Source organism: Eulemur rufifrons, chromosome 8 (assembly GCF_041146395.1).
Source record: "Eulemur rufifrons isolate Redbay chromosome 8, OSU_ERuf_1, whole genome shotgun sequence".
Classification (NCBI taxonomy): Eukaryota; Metazoa; Chordata; class Mammalia; order Primates; family Lemuridae; genus Eulemur; species Eulemur rufifrons.
The window spans coordinates 75,197,511-75,221,391 of NC_090990.1; the positions used below are offsets into that span (position 1 = coordinate 75,197,511).

At 40.0% G+C, this 23,881-nt stretch overlaps 2 protein-coding genes across 2 annotated transcripts in view; one reads left to right on the forward strand and one right to left on the reverse strand.

Annotated features, from left to right (window-relative positions):
* The window catches only part of ALG14 (ALG14 UDP-N-acetylglucosaminyltransferase subunit), an 88,154-nt gene extending 76,854 nt beyond the window's left edge, over positions 1-11,300 (reverse strand). Inside the window, exons 1-2 of the mRNA XM_069478252.1 lie at positions 11,126-11,300; positions 5,594-5,745 (exon numbers count right to left, since the gene is read on the reverse strand). Coding sequence (XP_069334353.1) covers positions 5,594-5,745; positions 11,126-11,261 — 288 coding nt within the window. The 5' untranslated portion in view covers positions 11,262-11,300. The remainder of the gene's footprint in view (positions 1-5,593; positions 5,746-11,125) is intronic.
* A 101-nt stretch (positions 11,301-11,401) lies between these two features.
* TLCD4 (TLC domain containing 4) overlaps positions 11,402-23,881 on the forward strand; it is a 103,540-nt gene continuing 91,060 nt past the window's right edge. Inside the window, exons 1-3 of the mRNA XM_069478254.1 lie at positions 11,402-11,491; positions 11,614-11,672; positions 11,782-11,880. The gene's annotated coding sequence lies outside the window, so the exon portion shown is untranslated. The remainder of the gene's footprint in view (positions 11,492-11,613; positions 11,673-11,781; positions 11,881-23,881) is intronic.

Here is a 23,881-nt window from a genome sequence, read left to right on the forward strand (position 1 = left end):
GAAGACATCATCATATTGATGTAAGTTCTCCCTAAACTGATGTATTTAATTTAATTCAAATAAAATTACCAACACAGTTCTTTGTGAACTTGTCAAAGCTAATTCAAAAGCCTATATAAAAAGAAAGAACAATTAAAACACTTTCGAAGAATAAGACTAAGGGAGCTTGGCACTGGCTCAGGCGAGGACAAATGAACCAGTTACCAGAATAGAGAGCACAGATACAGACCTATGCATGCGTAGAAACTTGATCACAATAGTGGAGGCACTGCACAGCAGTGGGAAAAGGACTATTCAGTAAATGGTGCTGGGCTGGAACAGCTGTTTTACCATACGGAAATTAGATTCCTTTCAAATGTTAACGTTATACAGAAAAAATCAGCTCCAGATGAATTAATGACAAGTGTGAAAAGCAAAATGTTAAAACTTTTAGAGATTAACACGAGTATAACTCTATGACCTTAAAGTCCTAAGGGAAAATGTAAATTTAGGGTCCTAAAGGAAAATGTAAACATTAAGATCTAAAACTTGTGTTCATCCAGACTTAAGCATTATACAAGATATTCATATAACAAAAATACTTGTTCCCCCTTAGTATTTTGAAATAAAAAAATTAAAAAAAAAACTTCTTTTCATCATTAAACAGTGAAAGAATAAGCAGGAAGAAAAAATATATATATATACACACACATAGTTAGCCCTCTGAATCCATGAGTTCTGCACCCATGAATTCAACCAATCACGGACTGAAAACAATTTGGGGGAAAAAAATGGATGGCTGCATCTGTACTGAGCATGTAGAGACTTTTATCCCCTTGTCATTATTTCTTAAACAATACAGCAAAACAACTATTTACATAGCATTTACATTGTATTTGGCATTATGAGTAATCTAGAGATGATTTAAAGTGTAAAGATGATTCAAAGTATAAAGATGATTTAAGGCTACATGCAAGTAATATATCCTTTTATATAAGGGACTTGAGTATCTATGAATTTTGGTATCTGAGGGGGGTCCTGAAATCAATCCCCCATAGATAACAAGGGACAAATGTGTGTGTGTGTGTATGTATATAGATATATGACACACACATAATATGACAAAGGGATTGGTATACAGAACAGACAAGTAGAAAAAATAGAAGAAAATAATGCCAAACTGAAGAAAGATCATGAGTTTACTGAATTTCAGAAAGAATTAATGAAAAAACAGACATGTAGACATGACCTGGTTGAATTTCAGAGTTCTAAGGAAAGAGAATTAAACTGGTATCAAACACCTTTTTGGAACTCCAGCTGCTAGAAGAGAATGGAATAGTATTTACAGACTTCTGCAGGGAAAAGAAATGTAGCATTACAATTAGAATTGTACACCAAGCCAAACTGGTGGGGCACAACGTCACAACAAAGATATTTTCAGAGATGGAAAGACTCTGGAAATACATTACCCATATAACCTTTCTAGAGAAAAAAACTCAAGGAAATACTTGAGCCAAATAGAAGATGAAACGAATTCCAAAGAAGACATGGTATACGAGAAACAGCGGTGAGTTAAGACTACATAACTGCTGCTATCAAGATGAGATTTAATTAAATTAAATAAAGATACCCGAGATAGGAGAAAGGTAGTAAAAATTTATTCCAGACCTTTTTTTCTTTTATTTTCTTTCCTCTCATTCCTGACACTTCATGATTCTTTCCCCTCATATCTGTCTATTTGCCTGAAGAATTCCTTTAGCTCGACTTCCAGTTCACTAATGAGGTTTTCAGCTGTATTTAACCTGATAATTACTGACTCGTAACTTTTAATTTTGATAACCATTTTGTTTTAATTTCCAAGGAATCTTTGTTTTGAGACTGCTTCTTTTGTAAAATAGATTATTTTTGTTTAATTAATGGACTATCTCATTGAATTTCAATGATAATATGAAATTTAAAAAGTTCTTTTGGGCCAGGTGCAATGGCTCACACCTGTAATTCTAGCAATCTGGGAGGCTGAGGTGTGAGGATTGTTTGAGGTCAGGAGTTCCAGACCAGCCTGAGCAAGAGCAAGACCCTGTCTCTACTAAAAATAAAAAAAATTAGCTGGGCTTGGTGGCACATGCCTGTAGTCCTAGCTTCTCCAGAGGCTAAGGCAGGAGGGTTGCGTGAGCTGAAGAGTTTGAGGTTGCAGTGAGCTATGAACACCCCACTGCACTCTAGCTAGGGCGACAGAGCGAGACTTTGTCTTGCAAAAAAATAAAAGTTATTTTGTATTTCTCTTATTTATTTTTCTTTCTTTTTAAAAAAATACTGTAAATGATGTATTTTTGTATTAACTGTTTTGGCAGGGGCCTTTTGCTTTGAACCTGTTAATTCTCTTTATAATAATGTCTGATCATGTTTCATTTTCAGCTTATAATTATAAATAAACGTCTAGATTAGTGTCTAGGTACAGCAGCATTGAGAAGCTAAGAAAGAAAAAAAGAAAAAGGTAATAAAAAAAGAAAAGAAAAAAGAAAAAAATAGATCAGTGTCTAGGGTTCTATTCTGCACTGAGCATTAGAAATGTGGCTAGTGCAATTAAGGGGCCAAATTTTAATCAATTTAAATTGAAATATAAATAGCTACATGTGGCTGGTGACTACTACACTGGACAGAAGCAAGTCTAGACTGTTCATTATTCATGGCTGATATGCGTTCTTACAGCAAATGTATTGATCACTACTGATTTTTTCGGCAAGATCCTCTCTTAGCGAGCTCCATGGAAGGTACAAAAGATGGCTGAGCTTAGTGTAGAAAGAGACCAGTAGGTGGTCCCCTCCCTTTCTCTCTCTACTATATCTCTTTTTCTTTCTGTGCCTTCCCCACCACACACAGAGTGTGGCACACAGGGGTGGCCAGCACAAATGTCCATGTTATCATCCTCAACAGCTCTTTTCTGCATCTCTGCAAAGCTCTTCCCAGCTTCAGATTCATGAGTAGAGACCCTTTCAGGAATAGGATAGAATTTTTTCTCTAACAGTGGTTGCACTGCCTCAGCAGGAAATTAATTGACAGAGGAAGGAAGTCAAACAGAGATGCTCAGTCCTACATGTGGTACCACGTTGATAATAAAAAGTAATGGCAGTTTAAAAATCCAAAATCTTTGGCTTTCTTATCAATATGAATCAAACCCAACTTACTGAGTTCTAAAGTGTTGTGATGCGTAGTATATAACAATCTTCCAAATGTTTCTGTAAACTATGAAATAATTCAACAAATAATACATATGGTGACAGATCTAGAGGGATATATTCAATACATGCGCTAAACTAAAATTGGAGGCTCCAATTTGGATGTAACTTCAGAAAGAAAATATGCACACTAATAATTGGGTAAAACCAAAGATATCTGTTCCATATATTGAAAAAACAGTAAGAATTTTGTGATTATTTTGTCCTTTATGTATTTTTAAGTGCTCTATGCCACTGGTACTTTATAATACTTTTTCCATTTTTCTTGTGTAAAAATCACCATCATTTTTTCCAAATTCTCTACCAATTCTCAAACACACTTTATGATAAGATGTTAAATGACATTTGTAGTCTCTGATGCCTTGGATGAGAACTCCCAGGGCATTCTTCTCTCACTGAGTTTTTTGAATTGGAAAAGAATACACAAAGGAGGCAGAGTCGCTATGTAGGAGAAACACAGGCTTTGGAGAAGACATGTGGAGGTCAGTGACACATATTTGGTGGGAATCTGGTTGAGTTATTTACACTACTGAACCTCAATGTTCTCATTTGTAAAATGAGGATACTACTATCTGCCTCACAATTATTGAAAGGAACAATTACTGGCATATCAACAGGCTCTCCTATTTTCTCCTCTAACACTTTCTAAAAAGTTTGTTTTGCTTTATATGTCAAATAGACTTTCCTGAAATAGTTTAGTGTATGGATCTGGACTGAGCTGAAAAGTGTCCCTCCAAAACTCATGTCTACCTGGAACCTGGGAGTGTGATCTTACTTAGAAATGGGGTCTTTGCAGATGTAATCAAGTTAAGATGAGGTCCCTCTGAATTAGAGTGGATCCCAAATCCTATGACTGGTGTCCTCACAAGAAAGGCATGTGAAGACAAAGACAAAGAAAAGGCCCAGGTGCTGATGGAGCCAGAGATTACAGTGATGCAGCTGCAGGCCAAGGAATGCCAAGCACTGCCACCAGGAGCCAGAAAGAGGCAAGGAAGGATTCTTCCTCAGAAACTTCACAGGGAGCATAGCACTTTCATTTCAGATTTCTACCCTCCAGAACTGTGAAAGAATACATTTGTGTTGTTTTAAGCCACCCAGTTTATGGCATTTTGTTATAGCACCCTGGGAAACTAAAATAGTATTGATTCCTAAAACAGAAATGGAAGCATTTTGGCTTATCTTCCGTATAGAAAAAAGTACCATACATTTTGCTATGGCTGAACGATGGCAAGCAGATTCCCATTTTGATCTTGTTCTTGCCATGGATTTTCCAAGAATACATTTTAATAGTGTGTTACTTATAAATCATGTTTATAATTGACCAAAACTCAACTCAACCAGGTTTTAAAAAAGTATGTGTGGTGCGGTGGAAACAAGGTGAGGGGGGAGGAGTTATATTAGTGGATCCTGATTTCCAAGAAAGAGAAGAACCACCAAGGCAGGGTCTACACCGATGCATCAGGGCCTCTCAAGTCACTGAAGGCAGAACTCACCTGGTTTCTCATCTTCTTGCTGTATACTATCTTCACTCTTCTATCTAAAGACTAACAGGTGAAAACCTGACTGCCAACAACTCCCAAGTTGTATACCTTTTACAGAGCTTGCCCCTGAAGAGAGACTGACTCCATTCTCTGGGTCTCCACATACAAAAAGCCCAGAGAAAGACTTTGATTAGCCTGAGTAGGGTCAGCTGTTCCCTCTTGTATTTTTTCAGCTGTCCACTCTTGAACTACCCTTGCAGCCCTGTGGCTGGGCAGTGCCCAGAGAGGGGTAGATGGAGACACTTTACGCAAGGAACAGCTCTAGTTTCCTTCCTTAATAAAGTAGTTTTACCTCTTAAAAAAAAAAAAATCCAACTTCTAACTAAAATGCTAAAATGAAGCAAGCAACCAGGGGAAGAGAAGTAATTTTATTTTATTTTATTTATTTCCCTAACACACCTGAGTTTCTGTAAAGAGAAGTAATTTTAAAGGCAGATACAAATATTATTTGGAAAATAAGAAGCAGTTGTAGATAAATCAAACTACTAATAAAAGCAATACACTGATAGAGAGCTTTAATGAAGAGCCAATAAGCATATGAACTGGAAGCTTTATGTAAGTTAAATAAAACAATTTTCATAGTTGAATTCATTGAAACACTGTTTATTTAAAAGAATAAAAGAAAATACAAAAAAGTTAAGCAACTATTTCTTAATTTGAAGATTTAATTTATAGAAATTCTTACTTTTTGGTAGTAAAAGACATAAATTTCATCACCAGTAAACATTTGACTGCCTATTGTGGGTAGGGCACTGAAGTGCCATGAGATTATTTCCAGGGACAATTAAATTCAATGTACAATGTACAGCTTTCTTAGAAATAGAAATGATTACTTACCACGTTACTGGGGTCTCTTTTGGCCCGATCTAGTTCAAAAGAATTTATTTTATTGGCGCTCATTTCATCAGTGTCAGCAACGATGTAATGTCTAGGTGAGTAGGCATTGGACAAGGTCCCAAGCAGCCTCAGGATCTCGGTGGTATGCCCACCTGGAATAAATATCAGAAGTCCTAAGATTAAGAAATCCACAATGGGCACATCCATTTGTACATGTTACATCAATGTCATATTTTTAGGGAAGGGAGGATGACTGTGATTGCATATTTCTCAAAAGACACACGGAACATTTGGAAACAATAATCTATGTCCTTGTATAAACACTATGTTTATATTGGGAAGAAGATAAAAAAATGTACAAAAATAAAATCAGCACTAGCAGTGGGTACTGAGGAAGATACAAAGAAGTGTAAGACATAGCTCCTGTTATCAAGAAGACTGGTGGGAAAGGGGCAACACACACATACACATATATAAAGATGATGCAACACGGCAAGAAAAACTAAAACGTGGGGGGAAAGCAAATGGTTATGAAAAATCCATGCCCTAAGAGTAGGGAAGATCTCTGGTAAAGGCTGAGATGACTTGAAAGGTGAAGATAATACACAAATAGGAGCAGGGAGGCCCCTGGGCAGGGGTGAGGATTGTTAGGGCATGAGATGGCAAGATCTGAGACGCATTCAAGGGGTGGTGGGAATACTAGGAAGAAATGTTAGGGTGAAGTAAGTTCAGGAAAGTAGGATGAGAAATGCGAAGCCAGTCACTGCACATTTCTGTGTAGAGAGTGAGGGAGGAAAGAGCAATGACTAAGCAGGGGTTGGGTCTTCCTAACAAAGATTTTTTGTTCACCACTGTAACCACAGCTCCTAACAGAGGTTTCAGCACACTGCAGGTCCTCAAATATTTCCCAGCTTCACCAAATAAGTCTATGTACAGTTTTTGAAGTCATACAATCTCCAAAATTTTAATTTCAAAAGCATGAAATTAAAAATCAACTATTTCCTACTATAAATCATTTAAGCTTACAATCAAACTCCTTATCAGAGAGCCCTATCACACCTATTTCAGTTTCATTTCACTGAGCTCTTTGCCTCAGTCAGGTTCATGTCTTTAACATTCTCTGCATTCTTATTTGTTACCCTCTCCTTGCCTTTGGTCATGCTGTTTCCCCTACCTAGAAAGCTTCCCCCCCCACCTTCCTTATTGTAAGAAAAAAGCTTTTAATAGTGATACACAAACACACAGAAAGATAATCAAATATATTAAGGATGTGTTTCCCCCAAACACACACATATATATATATTTTATAATAGAATGGGAAGGATTTCTTTCTAGGTTCCAGAAGGAATTAGATATAGAAAAAAATTTGGCATAGATTTACTGGGAATTTCAGGAATTAGAATCATATGTTAACTTTATAACTTGTCACCCATCTTCTTGACTGGGGCATGTAATTTACACATCTGATTTATACTTATTTCAGTATTTTTAGTTTTAGCCTTGAACAAAGTGTGGTAGTTTGCAAAATAGGTATTTGTTTTTACAGCTGGAACACTTAAGGATAAAACCTAATATCCACAACATCTTCCACTACAATTAAAATTGATTATACCTGCCTTAACCGTCTTTTTCTTTCCTCTTTTCTAAAAAAAGAAACCCTAACTGTATACTCTGAAAGTTGTCAGGATCAAAATAGATTCACTTGTGTCAAACCTTGCACGAATGGAGCTAGGGGCCAGGCGCGGTGGCTCACGCCTGTAATCCTAGCACTCTGGGAGGCCGAGGCGGGTGGATAGCTTGAGGTCAGGAGTTCGAGACCAGCCTGAGCAAGAGCGAGACCCCGTCTCTACTAAAAAAATAGAAAGAAATTATATGGACAGCTAAAAATATATATGCAGAAAAAATTAGCCGGGCATGGTGGCGCATGCCTGTAGTCCCAGCTACTCGGGAGGCTGAAGCAGTAGGATCACTTAAGTCCGGGAGTTTGAGGTCGCTGTGAGCTAGGCTGAGGCCATGGCACTCACTCTAGCCAGGGCAACAAAGCGACACTCTGTCTCAAAAAAAAAAAAAAAAAAAAGGAGCTAGGAAGGACGTGAAGGGAGAGTTCTCATGCATGTACGATTGCCTGATACCAAGAACTATCACAAAAGATTATACAAAACCACAACCTTGTACAAAGGCCTCCACAACCTTACACAAAAAATACTTCTGCAAGAACATCTACCCAGCAACTACCTGTCCAACCTTAGATTGATACCACCCTTGTTACTGATCCTTGTAGCCAAGGCTAAGTGTTTTAAAACAACTTACATGCCCTCATTTTACCTTCAAAGACTCTTGTTTTCCCTTGCCTCCCTGAATACTCCCGTAGTTTACTATGGTGAGTGTATTCCACGTTGCAATGCTCATTCCTGAATAGACTTATTCTCTTTGGAGAATATCTCTCTCTCTGTTATTTAGGTTGACAAAACATTCACTGAAAATTTAACTTTGTTACTGAATAAAGTCATTAAAATGATGGACTTTGTCTTCCATTTTACTTTTTTATTAAGATATATTTTGGGGGAATAAAATCCTTTCAGTTCTACCTTAAAACATATCCAGCACCCAATCACTTCTCATCACATCCTTTGCTACCACTCTGCTCCGAGCCACTATCACTTCCCATAAGGATTATGAGCATAGTTTCCTGGTCTGTTTCCTTCCACCCTCTTCCCCTTCAGTCTTTCTCAACACACCATCCAGTGCGATCCTATTAAAAAGAGCTGATCAAATTATTTAAAACCTTCCAACGGCTTCATGTCTCATGTGGAATAAAACGCTTCTTGTGATCTGCCCCACAACTGCATTTACCTCTTGTGCCTTATCTCCTGCTTCTTCCCACTTACTCAGTCTAGTCCAGCCACCTTGGCCTTCTTGCTGTAGGATATCTGCCATTTCCCCAGGAAGGCATTTTTAAAATGCAATCCCTTTCCCCATGTCATAGTATAATATTTAACACTGTATACTTTACTGTGTAGCCTATTTATGTTTTTTTTTTTTTTAATCTCCCCCCACCCTTGCCCCACTGGAAGGCAAGCACCATGAAAGCAAGAATTTTTGTTCAATTTTGTACTGTTGTACTTCCAGTGCCTAGAAAATAGTAGGCCCTCCTCTTGCTGAATGAATGAATGAGGGTTTGATATTAAATGTAAAATTTTTCTAAGAGAAAACATGAGACCATGTTGTGTTTCAAGGAAAATGAGTAGTTTTGATAGATGGTCTCTGAACACAAGTGGTCAACTAATAGCTTTTTATGGTACCTAAAGATTAAATGTTGCTTAGTCTTCAAGGTAAAGACTGAAAATGCCTTCTTCCTCTTCCAAATTTTGGGCCTGAACTATTAAACTATTTATCTGATTACAAGTCTTTCCTTGACGTGCATGATTCTTTGAGGCCCTTGATCCCTCTCTACCCTCAATGATTCGAATGAGGGCACCACTTGAGATGTGAATTCTCTATCTTAATTTTGGTTTCTAGTCCACCAAATCTAATACTGTCAAGTGAATATCTCTAACATCCACATCCATCCATTTGTTCAAGTTAAAAACCTGGAAATCATCCTTTAGTCCTCTCCCTCATTTTCCACTTTCAATCCACAGTTGTGGATTTATCTCCTAAAATCTCCTAATCTCATTTGAATGCATTTGCTCCTTTCCATCCCCACATACTGCAGTCAGGCTATCATCTTTTGCCATCTGAATTATTCAAAGGTTCCTACTCATTTCTCTACCTCAGTCTTTGCCAAGACATTCTTTTGACAATGCAGGCTGGGTAATCTTTGTAAACATTCAGATTGAATTGAGTGATTCTCCATTTAAAAATAATACTTTAAGCCAGGCATTAAAGTGGCACCTGCCTACAGACCCAACTATTGAAGAGGCTGAGGCAGGAGGATCGCTTGAGTCCTGAAGTTTGAGGCCATCCTGAGCAACCCTGTCTCTAAAATAAACAAACAAACAAATAAAAAAATACTTTAAATACTTTAAAAGATCCCTTTGCTACCTAGACTAACAATTACCATTTGTTAAATGCTTACTATATGCCAAGCACTTTGCTAAACATTTTAAATACCATCACATTTAATCTCTCCTGATCTCTCTCAAGCCATGTGGAAACAGAAGTCTCAGTGAGGTTAACTATAATAATTTGTCCAAGATCGCCAAGGTAGTAGGAAGTGGCAGAGATGTGAATCAACTCTAGAGTTACTGCAATATGGAGGCCTGTGGTCCTAACCCCTACATGATACAGAACAGTAGAGTAGCAGCAATACCCTATATAAAGCAGGGTTTAAAACATCCTTTAGGATCTGGACTCAGCTTACCTGCCCACATCGCACTCTGTGCAATAGTGCTCTCTCATCTCTGGCCATTCCAAGTGCTACCACCTTCTTTTCGTACCCTCATAGCCCTAAAAGCCCCAGTTCTCTCTTGTCTGGCTAATTCTTGGTTATCTTTCAAGTCGCAGTTTAACATCACTTTTTCCAGGAAGTTTCCTAGCTCAAGTTCAGATAAAGTGGTGCCCTTTCTGAAGACTGCCATAGCAGTTTGTACTTCTTACACAACCATTACAAGATTATAGCACTTATTAATATCTAATCATGGCAAGTACTCATTTGGTTTTGTTAGTTTTTCTTATTCTCCATTTCATTTCACTACTGTATCTTCAAAACTTTCAAAGTGCTTGGCACATAGTCAGCACTACAGGGCAAGTATATTGATCAGTTTTGTTATTTCCAAAGCTTAGCTTAGTGCCTGGCCTCTTCTACGGCTGAAAACATATTAAGTGAATAAAGTAATGAATTATACTTGAACATAAATTTAGTACATTTGCTCATACTATAAATACTATTCTTTCTGGGTGCAAATTCCTGACATTTCCGAATGTATACACTATATGTGTATCCCTGTCAAAACTGTCCATTTAACATTGTAAGCACCTACAAAGCTAGTGGATTCAGATTGTATCACCTGATAGGACAGTTCGTTGTTCATACTCTGCCACTCTTGTGTGTATTGTTCTACGTTCCGTATATCACTGTTTTTATCCTCGTGGACTTTGTATATTTATAAATTTGACCATTCACTTTGCCTCATTTATCATGTAGTATTCGTGTTTCCAAATCTAAATACGGAATGCCTAGATTAGATTAACACTGCACAACAGCCATACAAGGAAACTGCATGTTAGCATCAAAAGGCTTCTAGGTCCTCCTTGTTCGCTAATTTATTTGTTAGAAAAATATACGCTCAGAGAAGCTTAATTACAGACAACTGTGAGTTATTCAAATTGTCATTAAAAGACGCCTGGGCTGTGTCAGCAAACCAGCATTTTGCCCTGGCTGGGCTGGCCGGTTCCGGTAACGCATAAAAACTACAAATCTCAGCATGCTACGCTCCAAGAAGTGCTAAGGGTACCAGAGAAGAGAGACGCGGTGCACTCTGGGGCTTGTAGTGACCACCCAAGCCCGACAGTCACCGCCTCGATACTTACCGGACCCAGCTACTACCAAGAGACTGAGAGACTGCCGGGGCGTAACGTCCTGGGAACGAAGCACTATCCATAATCGCAGGACTAGGAAGACCGCCACAGCTCCTGCCGCTGCAGCTAGAATGAGGAGACACACCATGCAAAGAAGCAGCGCATGCGTACTGTTCCCTGGAGCCGGCCGCGCACGAGCGGTCAAAGTTCGCCACTACGGGCGCCGGGAGACTCAAACGCGGAAGGACGCCTCCTGGTGGGCGGGGCTCTGCGGCAATTCAGGGCTGTGCTACCGGATCCTACGCTGCTGCTCCCCGAGCATAAGGTGAAATTCGGGGAGTTAATCGCTGGAGAAGTTTGATTTCCGCCCGTGACGAGGTCAGGCCGCACCCTTGAAGGCCCCGAAGCTCCCAAGTTAGGAAGTGTTCCAGCTCTTCCAACTTTGTCAATTCCTCCTGCTGCTAATGGCATACATCGCTTTTTTTTTCTTTCTTTTAAAGCGAAGAGAAATGTTTCTGTTGCACACACAGACATCACTGAAAGTGTTTGCCAGTAAAAGGTACTCTTCGTAAGAAAAACGGAATGTAGGGCCCTCAAACAGACTCCCTCTTTCCCAACACTCATGGTTTTGTTTGTTTGTTTGTTTGTTTGTTTTTTAACTTTTCTAGGTGTTTCCACAACTCTCAAACTGTGTGACCAGAGTGGTTGAGGGTGATCACCTCGATTTTTGCCATGTTCCTGAGAGAAGTGGAAGCTGTCGGCTCAAGGTAGCGGGGCAGAGAAGGCATAGTCCTGCAGTTAATACTCAATTTTATCACAGAGCAGTCTCAGTTTGTTCTTAGTGTCCTCAGCGAAAGTGATGATCTGCCAACACCTCCTCCAATCCCCATTTTGCTTTTTTGTTTTTGAAACAGGTCTTGCTTTGTCGCCCAGACTGGAATGCAGTGGCGACACACACAGCTCACTGCAGGCTTGAACTCGTGGATTCAAATGATCCTTCTGCTTCAGCCTCCCAAACAGCTGGAACTACAGGCATGAGCCACTGCATCTGGTCCAATTTTGCTTATTTTTGTGTCTAATCCATATTACAGCAATGTGAAAATACTAAGATTAAAGAAGCCCCTTCACCCCAAATGTAATTTGTCTTAGGTCCATCACAGGCCTATAAGTTATATGGGAGACATATACAGATGAGTAAACAGGTTCAGAAAGTGCAACTGCTTGCCCAAGTGGAATACTGTCAGATCTAGAATTAGAAACGAGAAATCCTAACTCCTGTTGCATGGAAGTACTACATCTTGTATTCCTTTTCTAAATTCAAACTTGTCTGGTCATCACTCTTACCTGGAGCCTAGAATGTGGTTTTAAAAGTGCAGGCGCCTAGGGTCCACTAGAGAGCTACTGAATCAGAATCTCCAGGAAGTCACCTGGGGTCTGCTTATATAACCAGTGTGTCAATTCCTACCAGATGACAAGTTTGGGAGACTGCAGATACATCATTTCCTGGCTCATGGACCTCACAACACTTTCCAAATTCAGCCTTCCATTAACCCGACGTTCTCACAATGAGGCCAAAAGTGGATATTATTCCCTTTTTTACAGATAGTGAAGTAGATTTTATAAAAGTTAAATGATTTGTCTAAGGTTTCTTAGCTAGTAAGTGGTGTAGAAAGTTCATAGTTGTGGACTTAAAGTCAGTGTCTCTGAAATTTTGATAGAATTAGAATCCTGTGGGCTTACAAATGCAGAATTGGAAGTCCAGAGGTATTGCCTCTGGTGTAGTATGAAAAATAGCTCAAGAATACTACAAAGGATATCTTTTTGTTTTATCTGCCTACTTTGCCATTCGCAGCAATGGCTTCACCCTGAGATTCTCTTTCCTCATACTTAAAAAGAGACATTAGTGGTCCCAGAAATTACATCCATGCAGGGCAATCTCCAGAGCCAAAAAATAGGTTATGTTGTCATGGGTCTTTTTTTAAAGGTGAGGAAACCTTTTCCAGAACCCCTTATCCCAGACTTTCTTTCACTCCTTTTGGCCATATTTATATCACTTGCCCATGCCTAAAAGGAAAGAGACCCCAAAGGTGGGAGTGCAGGATGGAAGAAAACTCATCTGTAGTATATGGCCATTGTTTAGAGGGTGAATACTGAACAAAATGGGCATTTTCTTGGAGAGGAGGAAGTTGAAGGAGGGCGGGAGGTTAGGTAGGCAAACTAGCCTCTGGATTGCTGTAAAGATAATGTGTGTGAAATGGCTTTGTGAACTGACACATGCAATGCAAATGTTGGAAATATAATAATTATTTGGCCCCAGGCCCCAAGCTCAATATTAGGGAAGATTTAATACTTAAAGGAGACTCTTCCTGTTACCCCATCCCCTCACTATTGCAATTACCTATATCTGTAGGAAAAATCAGTTTGACCACACTTGGCATGCAGCTGGAAAGAATGGAAGCAATCAAGCATGTGGGGCCGGCCAGTAAATTCAGAGAGTCAAAGAGGGTGGAGTAGCAGACATTGTTTGGAGTTACCGGTTGAGTTATTCTGAGTTAAGGCAAGGGTCAAACTGTTAAGTTTTCCTGTCAAGGAAGTCAAGGACTGCAGGAAGCAGCTAGGTAGCAGGCAGGGACAGGAACAAAGTTAAGAGTTCCTGAACAAAAATGTTTACAGGGTAAGCTGAGTCCTGGGCCCGTATAGATAATCAAGAGGTCAAGAAACTGTAGTGGATTAATCAGGAAAGTGAAGGCTGAGTGAGAAGAAACAACAACTAAAATTTCTCTGAAAGGTAAGTTACACTGACAATTCAGATAACAGATTCACGGAAGTAAATTATAGTGCTGCAAAAAGCATGAAAAACATATTAATAGTTGGTAAAATGAATAATGATATGTGGTCCATAACAAATCCTAAGTAAAGTCTGTCTTGGAGTATGATTTTTATTATCTTCTTAAATCTATTTCCTAAAGTTTCTATGGCAGTTATCTACTATGCATATTTTTAAAGTTTCTTAAAAGTTCAGATTATTTTGCACTATTTAGGATTGTACATTGTGTTCTTTGGGATTGTACATTCTTTAAGATTGTACATTATAATTTATTCAGCATTTAATGAGCATCTGCTAGGTGCTAGGTACTTTTAAGTGCAGGGGATGTCATATAAATAGGACAGTAGCCCAGGCAAAAACCTTGGACTAGGGAAATAACAGTGGAGGTAGAAGAGGACAGATTTGAGGTATATTTTATAGGGGAAGTCAATAAAACTTGTTGATGGATTAGATATTGGGAATGAAGAAAAAGAAATCAAGATTACTCTTAGATTTGGGGCTTCAAAACTGGTTAGATGGTGTTATTTAGAAAGAATAGACAGACTGGAGGAGAAACAAGCTTTTGTAGGTAGGGAAAGGGAAGAAAATGAAGTGTTCTGTTTTGGACTTAGTTTGAATAGCCTGTTAGATATCTAAGTGGTTATGTCAAATAGACAGTTTTATGCACAGATCTGAAGCTTGAGTCAGTTCTAGAGGTATAAATTTAGAATTCATTAGCATATAGATGATATTTAAAGCCATGGGACTGGGTAAGATCCCCTAAGGAGAGAGTTTAGGTCAGTCCTGTCCAATAGAACTTTGTACGATGATGAAAGTGTTCTATATTTGTGTTGTACATTATCCACGTATGCCTACTGAGCATTTGAAATATGGCTAGTGCAACTGAGGAATTGAATTTTAATTTTATTTCATGTGAATTATGTTAAATTTAAATAGACACAAATGGCTAGTGGCTGCTGTATTGGACAACACAGGATAGAGAAAAGTGTGGGGTCACTAACGTTTAGAGGTTTAGTAGAGGAGACTGAGCTAGCAAAGGATGTGGAAAAGGAAAAGTCAGAGGGATAAGAGGAAAATTAGGAAAGAATGATGTCCACAAAAACCAAGAAAGGAAAATGATTCAAAAATGAGAGTGCAGTCAGCTATGTCATATGCTTTTGATAGATGGGGTCAGATGTCTTGGGAACAGGTTAGTCACTGGGGACCTAAACAAGGTGGTGATGGAAGGCAGGTGCAAATCAGCTGAAGAAAAAATGGGAGATGAAGAATAGCAGTCTCTGTGGACATTCATTTCAGTTTTTTCTTTGACAGGAATGAATAAACTGGGTGGGTGATGGAGGACAATTTGGAATCAAGGAAACATTTTTTAAGATGAGAGTTACTTAACATATTTGTTGATGTCAAAAAGATCCAGGAGAGGGCCAGACATGCTGGCTCATGCCTGTAATGCCAGCACTTTGGGATGCTGAGTCAGGAGGATTGCTTGAGGCCAGGAGTTCGAGACCAGCCTGGGCAACATAGTGAGCCTCTGTTTCTACATTAAAAAAAAAAGTTAGCTGGGTGTGTTGGCTTGCACCTATAGTCCCAGCTACTTAGGAGGCTGGGGCAGGAGGATCACTTGAGCCCAGGGATTTGATGCTGCAGTGAGCTTTGATTGGGACTCTGTCCAAAGGGAATGAGCACAGAAACAAATTTCTTAAAAAGATGTAAGGGGTGGAAATCTAGAGCACAAGTGGAGAGGCTGAACTCTGAGAGGAGGGTGGCATGGTAACAGGATGGAGGACAGGGATGTGGATGCAGGTGCAGGGAGGTTTGTACAATTTGTGGTGAGTAGATGGGAGTGTGGAGACTAGGGGTATAATGTGGGAGGCTTGAGGAGAGAAGGTCTGAAATAATCATCTTGAAGAGTAAGTGGCTTACTCACCAGGATTAGTGTAGGATTTCTGGGCTGATTAGAATACCATTTGAAGCTGGTGATAACAAATTTAGTGAGAAACCAGTCAGCTTAATTTTGTGTATTTTCCCTCCACTGGAAAAGGCAGATAGTTGGTGCTATAGTTTGAATGTGTTCTCCCAAAAAAGCACGTGTTGGAAATTTAATCTCCAGTGCAATTGTGTTGGGAGGTGGAGCCTAATGCGAGGTGTTTAGGTCATGAAGCCTCCACTCTCATGAACGGGTTAGTGCTGATTGTAAAAGAGCTTGAGGCTGTGAGTTCCCATCCCTTGTTCTCTCTCATCATACCGTGGGATGATGCAGTAAGAAGGCCCTCATAAGATGCTGGCCCTTTGGTTTTGGATTTCTCAGCCTCCAGAACCACAAGAAGTAAAATTCTGTTCGTTATAAATTTACCCAGTCTCGGATACGGTGTTATAGCAGCACTAAACGGGCAAAGACAGTTGGCGGTAATCACAGAGTTTTGACAAAGGAGAGAAGGTGCTTTTCAAGGGAGTGAGGTCTGTGGAATTTGGTGTAGACATAGTGGAAAGTGAAGACAAAAGAGTAGAGGAGGGAGAGTGAATGAATAGTGGAAGGATAGTAAGATCAGTGGATTGGAGACATCAAGAAGACTGAAAAATTGCAGTGAAAGAACGAGATTAAGTGAACTGTAGAGATAAGAGATAGTGGTCAGAGAGTAGAATGCTTGAAGTCAATATTATATTATTACTGGTGATAGTGTTTAAGATGTGACTGTGGGGTTGGATGAAAAAGATCACTGGATGCTGAAGTTACTGAGGGGTGGAGAGGAAGATAATGAGCTAGGAGCTCAAGTCTTCAAAGACCAAGAGGTTGGAAAATGACAGCAATCAAAAAGAGCATTGGAGGCAGGGTGCGGTGGCTCATGCCTGTAATTCTAGCACTTTGGGAGGCTGAGGCAGGAGGATTGCTTAAGGCCCAGGAGTTCGAGAGCAGCCTGAGCAAGAGTAAAACCCTGCCTCTACAAAAAATAGAAAAAATTAGCCAGGCATGGTGGCACATGCCTGTAGTCCTAGCTACTCCGGAGGCTGAGGCAGGAGAATCACTTGAGCCCAGAACTTTGAGGTTTCAGTGAGCTATGATGACACCATTGCACACTAGCATGGGGGACAGAGCAAGACCCCATCTCAACACGAACAAAACAACCCCCTCTAAAAAGAAAAAGAAAAGAGCATTAGGTATGAGCTTGATATCTTCCATTTGTCCCTCTAGTTCCGTTCTTTATTCTTCACCACTCCAGTTAGTACCATGTTAGCTGAAACTGAGGGACTAAATCAACAGGTTTCCTTGCCCTGTAGTTCTGGTTAGGTTTGGCCAATGGAAATGTTCAGTAGAAGATCTGAGGGAAGGCTGTGTCACTGAACTGAAGGTCCTTGCTCTTTTCAATGTGACCTTCTCTATACGTCTCTCTCCTTCTGTGTCCTTTTTTTTGGGTCCCTTTTCTTGTTCCTTCAGGCCTAGGGTTGATACTGTCGGGTTGCAGTCTGAAATGTTGGTTCTTTGTGCACTCTTGGCCGAAGAATGACCAGACACACTGATAGCAAGGTAAGCATGGAAATGGGGTTTATTGAGGAGAGAAAAATAGGATTATAAAGCAAGAGCAAGATATAGGTTTACAGAGCAAGATACCTATGCCACAGATGACAACTAGACCCATTGTTGTAGCAAAAGAAAGACCTTGGTTATGGTCTGGGTCTTGTTTTATAGTAGTGTCTGGATTGGGACCTCCCCATGGTTCAGATGTCATCATGGAACCACTCTGATGGACAGTTGGGAGTTATATGACCTGAATCTTACTGTGCATGGGGATCTCCCATGAGCCCCTCTGAAAGCCCATGGGGGTGGGGGGTGAACTGCAACAGCACCCACTTTCGTCCCTAGGAGAACTGGAATCCCTCACTATCTACGTAACAGTACCAGCACCACTGCTACTAGCCCTGGGTTACTGCACTATCCCTGTGCTTTCCCTACCTCATTCACACCTTTGTAAATGGTCTGTTTATTAAATCATCCTCAAATTAACCTAATCTAAGTGTGATATCTATATCCTATTGGGGACACTGATTGATACAGGGTAGTACAACTACATGACAAGAACTTAAAAGGAACTGGAGTTTTTGAAAGCAGGAGGAGAAATGGTTTGGAAGCAGCAGTAGGAGGGACGCAAGGGGGTGTGAGAAACAAATAGCTTCTATTTGAGAGACATACTGGGAAAGTGCAGGAGAGTGAGGCTTCAGCCTAAGCAAGGATGTGGAGAAGGCATTCTAAGAGAGGTTTCAAATATAGGGGAAGTTTGCAGGTTACCTGTCAGGAGGTCCAAAGAGCGTAGTGAAAGGCTTTGAAGGGTGGTAAGGAATGAGGGTAGGGTTAGACTGGGGGATTTATGAGGCACTAGAGATAAGAACAAGGACAATAATAGATGATCTGGGAAGCTTCTGGGGATTGAAGTAAATAGGGATATAGGCAGACTCTCTATATTCATTTTAGTTCAGTTCTGCCGATATCTATTATGTGCTGCGTGCTAGGCTAGGCACTAGGGCTACAGTGGTAAGGTAATGACAGTTAACACCCAAGCAGTGACTTAACAATGAGCCTGACTGTGTGAACCACATGCCTCTTGACAGAGCCTCCTGAAGAAAAGCCACCTAACCTATTTTGGGGGCTGCATGGGGAGTGTGGGCTGCTAGGGATCCTGGCAGCGAGGCCCCTTCCCACCTGAATTCAACCATCTTCGGTCCTACTACAGATAGAAAAGTATGGATAAAGAAGAATGAAGCCTTTTTGTAACAGCCAGGGAGACCACTTTGGTCAGCATCATGCTTGTCCATGACGAGGTAGGATAGAGCTGGGAGTTCTTAGTCTGGGTCAAGGATAGAACTGGGGCTTTGTGACCACTAGAATTGATATTTATATGCCTCACTATTAAAGATCTTTTGGAAGATTGGGCAGGATGGGTGACAGAAATTGTCCCAATACAAACCAAATAATCTTAGTTATAATTAAGACTTTTTTTTCCTTTTTAAATACACTAATATATGTTTGAGTCACAACCTTTTCCTGGATAGAGCCACTACCTCCTAAGACTCCTTGAATGCTAACCCTTGAAGGCTAAGGCAACTATTTAATACTTATAATAATTGGCATTCATTGTGTGCTTACCATATGCCAGGCACTCAGAACATGGATTAATTAGTTTAATTTTCACAACAACCCTATGAAGTAGACACTATTATGATCCTCATTTTACAAGTGAGGACACTGAGGTACAGAGAGATCACATCATTTGCTCTGGGTCACAAAGTCAGGAATTGGTTGAGTCAGGATTCAATCTTAGTCTGACTGTATAGCCCACAGTTTTATCTTCTACATTATCATTAAACCTGTTTATTATATGTTTACACCAGCTACTATGTTATGTATTAAAGAAAGCAAGGACAGGCGTGGTGGCTCACGCCTATAATTCTAGCACTCTGGGAGGCCGAGGCAGGAGGATTGCTTGAGGTCAGGAGTTCAGGACCAGCCTCAACAAGAGCAAGACCCTGTCTCTACTAAAAATAGAAAAAATTAGCCCGGCAACAAAAAATAGAAACAAAAAACTAGCAGAGCGTTGTAGTGAGCGCCTGTAGTCCCAGCTACTTGGGAGGCTGAGGCAAAATGATTGCTTGAGCCCAGGAATTTGAGGTTTCTGTGAGCTAGGCTGATGCCACAGCACTCTAGCCTGGGCAACACAGTGAGAGACTCTGTCTCCAAAAAAGAAAGAAAGCAAGATAGAAATGTGATATTATTTACTATGTGTGATTTTTCACTTATAAAATTAAAATTAAATAGGAAGAAAAGGATTTCTCAAAATGGATTTTTAACATTCTAGTCAAGAACTGCTCTTCCTTTTTCTGTTTTTTTCTCCAAGCCCATTCAAAAAGGATACTCTGTGTGTGTGTGTGTGTGTGTGTGTGTGTGTGTATAATCTTGATTCAAGCCTTAAGGTTAATTTATAGTGAAATTACTAAGACACCATTTTATTATCCTTTGTTTTTACTTTATGTCCATTTATCCCAGATATATCTTTATAGATATGTTTATAAATCCCTTGTCTTAGCCTTGTCAAAAATGCCTTATCAGTTCCAAATTTAACAAGGCATTCAAATCTTATTTAAAAATGCATTCCCAGACTATCATGGGAAATATCATACCACATTATACTGTTTTAAAAAATTTTTTTTTTAAGTAGAGGCAGGAACTCTGGGAGAACTCAAGGGATCCTCCAGCCTCCACCTCCCAAAGTGCTGGGATTATAGGAAACAGCCACAATGCCTGATGATTATACTGTTTATTAATGACAACCACAACAATAGTAGTTTCTTTACTTTTCAGTTACCATATTTTCAATTTTTGATCTGTAAATAAAGTAAGAAACAATGATATTTCTTTGCTAAACACTGCTTGTCTTTGAAATCCATTGAATTAATTTTCTCCTCAGCCCAATCCTCCCTTCCCCCAAAGCCTCTGCCTGCATCTTCACTGGTTTTTCTTTTCTCCTTCCTTGTGTACACTACCCTTTTTTCTATATCTTTCTCAAATTATTTTCTGCTGCCACAGAGATTTTTGTCCTTGATAGAAATGCACATATATGTCTTCACTCTTACCTGACTATTCATTATTCCTTAACTTTATATGAAGAAGGAGCATGACAAACCTCCTGTGGAATTCATATATATAATAATACATGCTGTCTACCATTTAATAAGCCATGTATATACTTTCTCAACTACCTCTCACAAGCATCCTATGAACTTGAGTATTATTATTATCCCCATTTTGTAGGTGAGGAAATGGAGGCTATACTGTCCTAAATTAACACTGCTGGTGCTTGGACTTGACTTCCTGTCCTGTACTGTGGTCATCTAGTGGCTTCAGGAATGTAGTGATCTTACTTAGGGAAGGTACTTAATGAGAACACATTTTACATTAAGAAGGGGATAAGAAAAGTGAAATTTACAGATGTGCTACTTAAAGGTTAGTGTTACTGTGTCTTGTTAGTTTTGTGTAAATAATCAATGAATATACTTTATAACGATGGATAGATAGCTCTTGCTCTGTGCCCTTTAACCTGGTTTCTTTTCAATGCCTCCATGACTTATTTAATATCCTGTTCATCTTTCATCAACATTAGGTAACCTATTCATTGTGAATCCCTTCTCAATTTGTTACAAAACAGATTTATTAACTTATTGACAGACTTTTTTGATATAAGTCTTAGGTGACTTAGCTATTTCACAATTCCCTTCTCCTCCACACCAGTATTCCAGTGGGCTCTTTGCTGATTGTATTTGTTTGGGATAAGTTAAAAGATAACCTAAATGAACCTGAGAAAGCCTTAGCACTTTGTAATGCTTGATTAATATTTCCCAAGGAAACTGTGGCATAACTGTCTTAAGTTAGAATTTAGAAGAATCTCTAATTTTCCCTTTCTGAAAAAGTGCTATAATCTAAATAAAACCTGTTATGGTCATTTCCTCCATCAGTTATGCCCTCTGTTTCCTGAATCTTGAGCCACTGACTCTCACTGTGTCTTTTTTTTTTTTTTATTCACTTGTTATAGCAGCGATAGGACCTCACTGTGTCTTTGCCTGTAGCCTATAAAACAAGTCTCAAGTCTCTCTCATTAAAAAATAAAAGCAAAATCAATAAAACCCTTCCTCAGTCAGTCAGGCTCAGCATTACTCCTTTAAACTACCAGTCAGACAGCCCAGCCACATCAAAATGGCACTCCAGTCTTGAACCACACCTTTTATACCTTTGCCAGAGTGCTCCACTCCCAGTCTATTTTTATGCAGTCGGACTATGTCACTGAACTGAAGCCTTCTGCTGAGCACAGAGCAAAGTTTCATTTCAGATGCTGGGGGGGATCATCCTGAACATGCGGCCAGGCAGCCTGTTCTTGGCGGACTATATGGAGGTTCCTGCCCAATTATGGAGGCAGCATCTCCCCTCAGCCATGGCACAGAAATCAGGTACTGACACAGGCCTTTCCCTAGAATGACGCTGTCCTGTGCATACTGGATACCTCTGTAATATACTGACCCAAAGAGTGTCCGAGTGTCTGAGAGCTTGGTTGAATACAAATAGAAACAGATCCTTTCTCTGATAAAGCTGGCAGGTAAACAGGGCGTATTAGGTTTGCCCTATCTTGGCCAACCTTCCCTGTCAGCCACCACTAGGTGGCTCCCCAGTGATCTTTCTAAAAGGGCTGACAAACCTCCCAAGAGTGGGGGGACTTTCTAGATTTAGTGTCAGAAGGCAAACATTCCCTTTACTCCTCTGATGGCTCCTCCCATCCTTGCATTTCTTTTTTCCAAATCTCTCAGTCTGGTGGCCTTGTCTCCCTCCTTCAGAAATGTTCAACCTCTTCCCAGCAAAAGTTTCATCTTTTGGTTTATTCTTCCATATCCCCATGCCTCACACTTCATCTGAATGAGTACTCAGTCACTTGGGTTCCAGAGGTTAATGGGCTCCAGCCCCATGAAAAAGGCTGAAGGTGAATCTCCCAAATGGCGGTTCAATCCTCCTACCAATGTGAGCTGTGTCACCTAGATTGCAAGCACATGTTGCAATAAGCAGCATTCAGTTTCCTCAAAGACAACACAATCTAATCCTTTCTCCATGAAATAATATTTCTTTTCTTGAAGGAAGTTTGGCTTATCATATAAGCACAGGAGATTCCTGCTTTTCTGCCACTTTGAAGAACCAGCACCAACGTTAATTAGAAATTTGTTGACCTTGGGTCTCTTCTTATGGGAGTTTGGAATGGAAGTTGGGGTTACATTTCCAGTTTAGTCTACCAAACAAAGGTGCCAAAGTTTGTAAGTTTTACTACTGCTGATTTATATGCTTATTATCCATTCAGATTTATTGACCACCTCCATCCCCCCAAAATCCCCCAGTGGATATTCTAAAGTTTGGGGCTTTGCCCAAATTCCAGCTGTGGCTAAGGTATTTTCTGGTCCTTTTTCATCTGTACACTCAGTTTGGAGCCCCTGACTCTCCAGGGAACAAGTCATCTATCTCATGCAGAAGTGGCAATTACTGAGAGTGGAGATGGAGGCACTGTCTCTGGGGGCCCAGGATCTCATTACTATAGGAGTCAACCGTCACATCCAAGAGAAGTTCTGAACTTTAGGAAAACTTTTCCAGTCTAAGATACAAAGCACTCTGTTTTTCCAGCTGTTTGAAAATGCATATTTTATATATATATGTTCAATCAGTATATGTATATTTATTCTGGGCAGCTAGAACTGTGGGCCACCTTAGTCTTGCTGAGTGCTTTGAATTAAAAAAAAAAAAATGAAAGGCTTCAGAAATAAGACTCGGAACCTGATCTTCCCCTACCCCTTGTCTCTAGGATCTTCTTTCTTTCCCAGGTACTAGGAGGGACTCTTTCTGGAATTTCCTTAACTGACTAGGGAAGCATCTTTCCAAAAGAAATGCAGTTAAGACCCCCCCTCCCTAAGAATCTCATTAACTAACCAGGAAAGATTAACCAAGAGAGGAGAGACTGGGAGTCTCCACCATGCCCAGACAGACTTTTCCTTTGTTCTTTGGAGGGCAGCTCCAAGAGGTTTACCTGGGAGACTTTATCTGCATAACAAGACAACCTTTGTTTACAGTGAAGTTCCACTCCTCATCTTGTGGCCACTTCCCCCAGAGCTCAGAAGAACTTTCTCCCAGGCCAGTATTCTGTGGGCTCATTCATTTCCCCTGAGAATCATTTACTTCTACATCCTCCATCTCCCCTTCCCCTATGAAGAAGGATATAAAAGCATCTGGACCTCACTGGGTTATTGGGGAATCACTCCTACTGCATCCCTACCCCACACATTAAATAAACTTCGTATGCCCTTTTCTGTTATTAATCTGCTTTTGTCAGTTCATTTTCAGTGAACCTTCAGAGGGCAAAGGGGAAGTTTTC